We start from the raw sequence: 10,440 nt of genomic DNA, 5'->3' as shown, positions 1-10,440 counted from the left end.
ACCGTACCGTCTTATCTTGAATGTGCCTTAAAGAGCCCGACCGCCTCCTACTTGGTGTTGGACCACCAGTTGCACCACACCTGACGCGTCTATTTCCTCTCCGGACCTACGAATAGGCCGTTCCACCGCGAGCGCCCGCCGATCGCGTCCCATTAGCGGAGGCTGTGAAGCGTCCTCGGCGGCGCGGGCGGGACGTCAGCTGTAATCAGCGCGCCACGTGGCAGTCAGGGAGGCGAGCCTGCGATCGGCATGCTAATCCTAGCTTCGGCCCGAGCGCGCCGCTGTAGCTAGAAAAACAGCGCTGAGCAGCCCGGCGGAAGGCGGAGCGACAGCTTCCCGAAGCCGCACGAAAGCCCGACGGCAATGAATGACGACAGTGCCCGATCGTTGTCTCTCTGCGACAAAATGTTGGCTGCGTCGTCGAAGCCCCGCATTAGGCACGGAAGCGGATGCGTCGGAACAGTAAGCCGGCATGCCACCTGCGGCTCTGTTGCTAGTGGTCAGACAAGCCGTCGAGAAACTTGGTGGCAGCATCGATCCCTGGTTCCCGTAACCGAAGTCGCAGTCGGCGTCCTGGCGCACGGACATCTGGCTGTAGTGTCACGCCACTCCCAGCGGCCCGTCACAAGGGCTGATGAGTCTGGTCACAGGAGGTCCGGCTGTCCAGGCCCCGAGCGAGCCTGTTACAAGCGGGGCGCTCTGCTCGAGGCTGAGGAAGCACGCCCGGATCGCATCATTCTGTGAGCGTGCAGAGGTGCTCAATGACAGTCGTTTCACAACGGAGGAGGCGCGCAGCCCCGCTTTATAAACTGGGGCCAGCACAGGCTTCTCTAACGGAGTGGTATAATTTCTTCACGTCCGGAATCAGCAAAATCCATATCTCCCTTCCAAAATATAAGGAGACAAGCAATGTTTCTCCGAGGCCATGTGTACTGCTCGTGTAGCATTCAAAAGGCTGGGGCTAGCGCCCCATGCATCACCCTCCATACGTCCCTGTGGGCACATAACATTGCCGCCAATCTGGATCGCCAACGAAGCGGCGGCGGGGGCTCACCACGTCGGCGACGCCACCGGACCCGGCACGCCGGCGCCTCGGGCACCTGACCGGACCGCCGCCGGGCCGCTACCGTGACAGGAGACGGGAGCGCCCGGCGCCGCCCCTCGCCCCGGCGGCGACAGTCCGCGTGTCCCGGCTGACACCGGTATCCGGCGCCGGCGGGGCGGGGACGGCTGGCGGCGCGCCGGCGCCGGGTCGAGTCGGGCTCTGACCGGCAAGTGTTCTGTTTGTGCAGCAGCATGTTGATGCAGGCTATCAGCTGCCGGCGGCCTGGAGCTAATTGCAGGCTCTGGCGTACATCGGCCTTCGGATATGCGAAGCATGTATCCCACTGCAGAACGTGTGGCGCCAGTTTCGACGCCCTTTTCAGCACCGTTCGGCTACGCTGTAGCGTAGTTACTCGTCCAATAAAGGACTAACGTCATACCTGGAGAGGCAAACCTTTTCTTAAGCCCATCACTCCCACGCATCACCACAAGTTGACGTAAAATGGGCACGACAAAAAAGGGCGGCATGTCCCTCTCCGCCTTATTCCGTCCCACACACACACCACGCCTTGAGCGGCTCTCGGGTGTTGACGTGCGTCGGCGGCCTGCCGTCCCCGCCGTCGACGCGGACCGATGTCGCCGGAAGGCCGGCCCGCATTACCCCATTACCCCGGCCCCAGGTGGTGGGTGCGGTGAGTGGCCGCGGCCGCCGCCACCGCCGCCGGTGTTGTACGGGCGGCAGGGCCCAACGGCTCTTTGTCGGCGAGCCGGTGATGGGTGTGCTGGACCGGCGCCCGGCGGCGGCCTCACCTGCCGCCTATTGTGAGCAGGAGCGGGAGCAGAGGGAGACACGCGACGCACGCGCTCACACCCGCCAACGAGGACTGGGGCCGAGCCGAGCCGCTCAACGACGGATGGGGCAGCGGATCAATTCAACGGACTACATATGCCCGACATAGATCGATATATCTTCTTCATTGATATTAGTTCTTTTCCAAAGAGCTTTATATCGACCGCGTGCTTAGACATGATAAAGTACCATCGTAAAGTTCCAACGGAGAATGCATGGCTCCAGATACTCATGCCTCCAATGTCAGGGAGCCGACGCCTTGTTTCCCGGCATCCTGTCAGAGTTGGTGTGGAGTCGGGGTCGAATCAGTCATCAGCGAGATTCGCAATGAGGCCAGGAGAAATATATTTCGTTGAAAATGTACGTGAGTCGGGATCGGGGATATACGTTGCCATATTGGCTGGAGTTATTCATGGTTTGATTCAAGTATACATATCAGTAACAACAAATATCATTACAGCGGCTGTCACGAAAGGCACAGATGGAACACCGGGCGCTTCGCTGCCTTATTGCTAAAGCAGACATAGGATAAACGACGGCTTGTTGTAGCCCGTGGAGCGGCTTGCTTCGCGAACTATGGTCCCCGGGATGGCCTCCAGGATAATCGATTCCAGTGCAAAGCACCGTTTGAGTCGAAATCGCAGGCGAATCTAAACTCGCCTGCGTTGTTCGGGGCAAGAATCGGCATCAGCCCGGTGCACTCGTCAGAGTTGGAATCAATTCGGTTCAAAAGCGTCGTACATGTACGTTATGAAGTGGACTATTGCGTGTGTGACGGTGCTGCATGTATAAGTAGCGAAACCGACACATAAATCATTTCTAAACACCCTGGCGAACAGAAATCATTTGAAACGCAGCCAATTTACGCCGGATCTTTAAGAAAATGCCACCACATTCTGCCGGCATTTAACGCGTGGCGTTTACGCAAGAGATCAGTTGCGCTCCGGTCAGGCAGAGACCGGTGGGCGGCAGATGCAGGCGGCGTCGCGCCCTCGGTGGTCACCGCCGCTCCACCCGCATCGTTAACGACGCCGGGCTGACGCCGGACCGCAGCTAGGGCGGCGCGGCGCGGCCGACGCGGCGCGGCACGGCCGATGTGGCGCGGGCCGTGACCGGCGTGCGATCGCTCCTCGCTCACAGCGTGGCACTGGAACGGGGCACGGCGCGGCCGGCCGCGCGCTCAGGCGCGACGCGGCCCGGCGCGAGCGCGACTTCACACACATACACGCACACGCGCACACACAAACATAGAACTACGTGCGCACGTACATACGTAGGCGCGTACGCACGCACGCACGCACACACGTACGTACGCACACATACACGCACGCACGCCCGCATACATACACATACGCACCCCCATCCTTGCCCCTCAAACAGTGAAGACGAGACATGACAAAAACCGTAATTTCTTCGGGCCTCCATTCGTGATGATGCTTTGAGCGTATGACGCGCTGACGTCAGCGGTCGTTCTGCGCCCTGTTGCACGGACAATTAAGACACGTCAGCTGCCACAGACCAAGAGCGGGTTGGCTCCATCTCTATCACACGTTGTTTGCGGTCGGTCCGTGTTGCGGTGGACTCGGAAGGAGGCCAATTGTCCGCTGCTTCCGCCGCTCGGCCCAGCCAGACGGTGCGGGGGGAAAGTTGTTAATGTCGACATGCTAGACGGGGATGACCTTTTTCTTTCCAGTCCTCAGTCCTTCCAGTCAAGATCCCACCTTGACAAAAAAACTGCTATAATTGAGATCTGGAATGATGCGCCATTTATAGAGAGCCTTTCATCATGTGGTCTGATTGCCTGTTCGAAGTTACTCAACACCGGCATTATCAGCTCCCAAGAGGCAGGGAATATCACTTTCAGTGAGTCGGCAGAGTCTTGGAAAGGACGAGTGGCAGAAACGACGCTCACGGCGTCTTACCTCTTAAGGAACACCAGCGTCTCGGTAGTGACTTGCGATTTGTCCTTTAATTAACGACCGACGGACTTGGTCAACTTTTCACTCAGCCGTAATTCATGATGAACAAACAGACGGGGTGCAGGCATTAATCAGCAACGAAACAAGTTTGACGTTTTCAAAATAGGCACCCGTGCGGCGCCTTCACTCCGGGCCGCCTCTAATTCATCAACACTAATGATGCGCGGACGAAACCGGGGCAGCCGCGGCTGCATAGACGTCGCGGCCGGGCGCTTTCATCTCGGCCGAATCACCACCGAGGAGCCCGCGCCCGCCGGCGTCGGACAATGGAGACGACAAAAGCCACGGCGCCCCGCGGCGCCCCGCTGACCAATTGGGTCCGCTTGCGATAGCGGCCGGGCGAGACGAACGGCACAGTGATGCGCCCATGTGTTTCGGGCCGCCCATCTCGATGGTCCCAATAGGACGGCCGCAGAGGCGGGCGGTTATGACGGCGGACGGGCGGAGCGGCCGGCCCGCCCGCGCGGCGTGACTAACAACGGCGTCCGATCTCGAGATCAAACGCCGCCAAAACTGGCGGCCGACACAGAAATGAAATTAGCCGCCCTTTGCTGGAGCGGGGAAATATTTGTTTCTGGGCCCACGCACCTGTCGCAGGAGAAATAAATGAAGCCGGGAAGCGCAGTGAAAGCCCAGCCGCCGCTCCGTGAGAGCCTTTATCGCCGGGACAAAAACCTCGACACGTACCAGCAGGCCGCACTACTGAAGCAGCCTTTAACGACCACCTCCATCAAAGTCCGCACCGATTCAAACGCAAATACATGCACCTTCAAGGCATCGCCCGAACCGATTAGGTGCGATTCATGGGCAGACAGATCTACGCATCGACCAACCCAAATCAGGAGGTCTTGGGCTGTCCCACACCATGACCCTTTTCGTCCCGGGGCCTACAAGTCAAAGCGCGTTGCATCGGTACTGCAAGGGCTTTCTGAAAAAGGTCGCCCAAAGGGTACAGGAAACCTGAACTTCCTCCCGGCAGGATTACGCGAAAGGTCTTGCGAAATGGCCACAAGGGCTGGCTTCTGGAAGGGTGTACCGGCACGCCTCGGCGCCGGCTCCCTCGCCAGCCCAGCCGTGGGAGCCGGTGAGGGAGCCGGCAGATCACAGGTGCCGGCACCGACGCTCAGCGCCGACACGTCATCACACCCCGCCGCCGCCGACGGCGTGGCCCGCCTCGACGACGATAGCGGCGCCGTGCGAGCGGGTCGGGGCGTCGGGGCCGACGCAGGGGCGCCGGCGGAACGGTCGGCCCACACGCGACCGGCGCTGACCAGCCGGTCCGACCATCGATTGAAACGGCCGGCCGGCGACGGACTGCGACCTGGCCAGTGGCGGGACGGCCGCGGGCGACCTGGGCGGCGCCGGTTGAACAGCGGCCGCCGCTGCAGACCAGGGCCCGGCCTCCACCGCCAGCCCCGCCCGGATGTGCCACTCGTCGGCCGTTGTAGTTCTGTGGACTGACGCCGCTAAGTATCACTTAGCGTTGCAGACCCCGAGCGCCGGTGACAGTCGCACATTGGTCTCCCACCACGAGCGTGGGCTCGCTGCAGTGGCGCTCGCACTGCTCATGACAAGGGAAACGGATCGCTGTCATGGTTCGTGCAAGCGAAAACGGCGCCCTGAAACTGCGGTTTCGCTTTCAACACAGATGACACGGTGTGGAGAAAGCCAGTTGTTTACGAAACCTACCAGGATTGCCAAGCGCTCGCAGGGTCAAACGCAAAGTGGATCATACCAGCCTTTGTTCCTGAACTGCTTTTGTTGCATGCTCTGAATGCATTGTTCCAGGACCTCGATTAAGGCGGTGAGCTCAGGGCAAATTCTCCATAGTCGCAACGATCATATCGCCGCTCAGTCTAAACCTTCCCTTGCCGGTGAGCACCGACGAGAACGGGTCGGGGTTGCCCAACAACTGAGAGTTCGCTGACCACGCGAATCCTGGTGACATTTTTCCTTTTCTTTTGCAGTTTATGAGTCTGGTAAGAGGCGCTTAGCGTATATCTGAACAACGAACAGGACATTTTATTGGCCCTAAATACCGAGAGGATCCTGGTTGTTCCATCGACTCAAAGGGCTTCTCAAGGATTATTCCTGTTATCGAGCGACTGAATAATTGATTGGGGTCCATAACCATGCCAGTGGTCTCTTCAAAGCGTCGTTTACGCTCACTGCTCATTGGCTTGGGAACCGTCTCAAAATTGTGCGGGTACGAGCCATTTTAATAACGTAATCCATACAGGCCTAACACGGCCCAATGGAATGTTGCGAAAAGTACTTCAGAACACTGCTGCGTATAATTCACAACCACCGCCGGCAAACGACGCGCGCCTGCTGTCCGCCATCCACATACACGCATTATCCTTGGCTGTCGTGACGGCGCCGGCGAGATACTGCCCGCGCCAGCCACAGATCATCGCAGCCAAGGCCGACACCGCTGCGTGACAGGTGACAGAGCGGGCCGGCACGGTGTCGGACCCCAACCCAGTTCCGGCGTGGCCGCCGCGCGTCGGCCGCCGCGGATCGGCCGCCCAGCGGCGGCGACGCGCACCTGAAGCGGGCCAACACAAACGGCGCGTCACGACCTCACGCTGGTCGCACGGATGCGCCGACGCAACGGGCGCCGGCCAGGGCTCCGCGACCGTCGCTCTGACCCAGCCATCCATCCAGCGGCCGGTGGACGGCGCCCGCTTGCCAGAGTGCAACCTCTGGTCCGCCCTCGTCGCCGGCGGTGGGTCCACGCGCCCATCACCCGAGCTGGCCGGTGTGGACGCCGGCCGAGCCGTCCGTGGGCGCCGTGTGCCGACGGGTGAAGTACTGCGCCGCTAGTCTGACCGGGACAGGGGCGTGTGAAGTACTGCCCTTCGCAGTACCCCAGCTCCGGTGACCTGACCCGCACGAGCCAGCTCAGCAGAGCACACCACACCGGGCGGTGGTCACGTCATGAGCTGGTCTGACCCGGACAGGGGCGGTGCGTCGCAGCACTGCTCCGGTGACCTGACCCGCCGGGCAGCTCAGCAGAGCACACCACACCGGGCCGGTGGTCACACGTCACGAGCCGACGGCCGGCCCGGCAGCACGTCACGAGGCCAGCTTTTTGTGCGGGGGCGGGCTGACCGGTGAGCGCGCCGCACCGACGAGGGCATGACCTGTGGTTTGACCCGGGCCGGCCGGCGCGCCCCATACATCAGCGGCGCGGCCCGCCCGGCCGGCCCCGTCACGGCCCGACCCGGACCGCGGTGATTAGTTCATTACGCGGCTGGCAGCACATTACGGCATCGGGCCAGGACAGATCGGCGTGAGAAAACGCGTCGCGCGCGGCCCGCCTGTCAGGCTGCGCGACTTTTCCAGCAGGCGAGAGTCGTTAGCGGCCGGAATCGGTCGGCCGGGCAGTGCTCATGGCGGTCACCGTCCCGCCACACGCGCCTCGGCCGGGCCGGGCCGGGCCGGGCCAGGCAGTCACGTCCACATGGTGGGCGGCGACGGTACGGGCACCAGCATGCCAGCAGCCTTCTTCATATCATGCCGCACGCGCTGAGTTCGGGGACAGCCGACGGCCGGTCCAGCGCACAACCACCCCACCCGAAGACGGAACAAAAGCGGCAAGGAATCGCTCACTCGGAGACACGGGAGGCAAACCCGGACGCCGCAATGCATGGATTACACCGTCCGCGCTGTATACTGGCGCTCAGCCCCGGTCGCCTATAGGGCTGATCTCGACAAGGCTGAGCCGGACAGCGACGCATGCGAGCGCCCGCTTCTCGCTCGCCGTGATTAGTATGCACGGGGTACGGCGCATCCGACGTGTGGTTATCGACGGCGCGCTCACACCAACTGAGATGCGCCGCAGGATGTAATAATGGCGAGTCCAGAGCACATGGGGCCGGCGGTCAGCGGTGGTCGGCCGGCGGGGTGGAGAGCCTGACCCCGCACCGGCGGCCGGTTCAGCCATACGTGGAGCAGACTGTTACTCGGGTCTGGCCATCTCTATGGGCCAGCTGTACCCGGAAGCAACGGCACGCAGAAGCAACGGTATCTGCAGGCTGAGAACATCTAACCGATATGGTGCGGTCTTGGCTGAAGCGAAGCGCCATCACATCCAAAACCCGGGGACGGCCTGACATGGTTCACTATCAGGGCTCATTCCCGGCAGCTGCGGCGGACTGGACAGGTGACGGGTCGGCCGTCACCCCGCCCGCCGCCGCCCTACACAGAGCCCGACACCCGACACCGGCCGGCCCCGCTCCCGACACGAGCCGGGCGCCCGCCGGTCCGGGCCGACTCCACACGGACCCGGCCGGCCCGCTCCCGACACGGGCCAGGCGCCCGTCGGTCCGGGCCGACTCCGCACGGGCCCGGCCGGCTCGCTCCCGACAGGGCCGGGCGCCCGCCGGTCCGGGCCGATCCACACGGGCGGCGGACCGGACGGGCCGCGCCGCTCCTGGGGTGACCGCGTGCGAGCGGCGTCGTCAGCTGATCGAAGCAGGGGCCAGGATGGCGGCCGCCTGCCCGGCCGCACCGCGTCACCAGGACCACGTGAGGCGAGGCCCAGCTATGTCCACATACTACACCGCGGAGTAGTAGGATGCACTGGGAGAGCGTCCCAAACAGAGCTATCGGTGCCCGCATTGCAATAGTCGGTCATATTTGGCGCCTGGAAAGGAAAGATAAAGCACCTGTGACCAGAAGGTAGACAGAGCACCTGTACCCAGAAGGGTAGACACGTCTGCACCCAGAGGGTAGACACAGCACCTATACCCAGAGGGGAGACAGAGCGTCCGTGCCCAGAAGGCAGATACAGCGCCTGTACCCAGGGTGTAGACACAGCACCTGTACCCAAAAGGTAGACACAGCGCATATGCCCAGAAGGTAGACACAGTACCTGTACCCCGAGGGCGGACGGAGCGCTCGTACCAGAAGGTGACACAGCGCCTGTACCGAAAGGGTAGACATAGAACCTGTGCTCACCGGATAGACACAGCGCCGGTACCCAGCGGACCGATATAGCGCCTGTACCCAGAAGGTAGACACAGCGCCTGCACCCCGAGAGCAGACACAGCGCCTGTGCCGAGAAGGTAAACACAGCATCTGCCAGGGCGATTCCGGCTGGTTCAATGACCTCAGAGATATATCTGGAGCTGGAAACAAGCCTCATTGGCAGCTCTTGAGCGCTGAGACGATCGCTGTCAGGGAGCTTGTCTGCTATTTGGGAGCGGGATGATCCCCATATGTCAGATCCTAGCGCGGAGATGGAAGTTGTCTGCGAAACGTCCGAAAACGTTTGCTAGTCCTCCGGCGATTGGCACACGTACAATGTGCGTCACGGCTAACGTACGGCGCCACACAAACGCGGCACCGCACGGCTTCCGAAGCTGCCCGCTGTGGCTGGCAGCGGGCGACGCTGTGCGGCTTCTGTCCTGTGGACGACAGCAGGCGGTGCAAACGTCAGTCACTCTGGCTGGCTCTCGTGTGTGGCTACCGAGTCCACCAGCTGTCGGTCACTGCGTGCTTCTGTCCTATCTGGGGCCATTCAGGGGTCCAGAAGAGAGGTCGCCACTGTCTGCTGCCCACTGAGTGCATGCGTGACCCAGGTTCTACCGGGTCAGTCAGGGGGCCCGAAAAGACGGCAGCACTGTCTGCTGTCCAGGGGACTGCATGACCAGTTCGCTGGATCAGAGGGACTCGGAGGGATCACCACCGTGCTGTCCAGTGGCTGCATGACCCTGGTTCTGTCGAGTCAGTCAAGGGGCCCGGAGAGGCGTACCACTGTCCACTGTCCGGTGACTGCATGACCTCGGCTCTGCTGGGTCAGTCAGGGGACTCGGAGAGGTATCACCACTGTCTGCTGTCCAGTGACTGCATGACCCGGTTCTGCGGGTCAGCCAGAGCCCGGGGAGGGGAGCGCCGGTCAGTCTGCGGTCGGCAGTTCAGAGCGCCGTCAGACAGCAGGGATATTACGGGACGACAAGCGGCCGAGCCGGCCCTTGACACGGGCGTGTGTCTGTGTCGGAGGGTGGGCTGGGAACACCGAGTGAGCGGCGGCGTATTTAGAGGCCGTGCACAGACGGTCCCTGCACGGCAGCAGCTCAAGCAGGGTCCCAGCGACGGCAGGGCCACTGCGGTCACCTCCAGCCACATCAATCGTTCTTAATTTACATACACACAGATGGAATCTCATATCAGAGACGCAGCCACCACCGAGCACACAAGATCAAGTCAGAGGTGTGGTGTTGGTTGTCTGGTCGGGAATGTGAGCGTAGAATGAACAGTAACCGTGTATTTATCTCGTCCATCTCGTTTAGATATCATTGGAACTTAACTACTTGCATCACTAATCGTTTCTCTACATCCGGAAAAGAGGGCATCTCAACAGATAAGTGTATCCACCACGACCCACTAATCAAGTGACGAGCGTAATCTGCTCAGGAATGTGAAAAGTATCCAGCACGTTTTTTCAGAAACTTACAGCAGTCTCCACTGATAATTTGGACCCGTGAGTGCATACCGCTCAGAGCTTGCCGTGTGTACCAAAAATACATCACCAGAGTGAGGCAGGCCCAGTTTCAACAC

At 61.3% G+C, this 10,440-nt stretch overlaps 1 protein-coding gene across 1 annotated transcript in view; it reads left to right on the top strand.

The window, feature by feature from the left end:
• The first annotated feature begins 8,364 nt into the window (after positions 1-8,364).
• The window catches only part of LOC119090027 (protocadherin Fat 3-like), a 7,910-nt gene continuing 5,834 nt past the window's right edge, over positions 8,365-10,440 (top strand). The window contains exon 1 of the mRNA XM_037212824.1: positions 8,365-8,406. Coding sequence (XP_037068719.1) covers positions 8,365-8,406 — 42 coding nt within the window. The remainder of the gene's footprint in view (positions 8,407-10,440) is intronic.

Source organism: Pollicipes pollicipes, unplaced genomic scaffold (assembly GCF_011947565.3).
Source record: "Pollicipes pollicipes isolate AB1234 unplaced genomic scaffold, Ppol_2.1 Scaffold_3087;HRSCAF=3621_pilon_pilon_pilon, whole genome shotgun sequence".
Classification (NCBI taxonomy): domain Eukaryota; kingdom Metazoa; phylum Arthropoda; class Thecostraca; order Pollicipedomorpha; family Pollicipedidae; genus Pollicipes; species Pollicipes pollicipes.
Note: the sequence above shows the minus strand (reverse complement) of the source record. Positions and strands in the feature narration are given on the sequence as shown.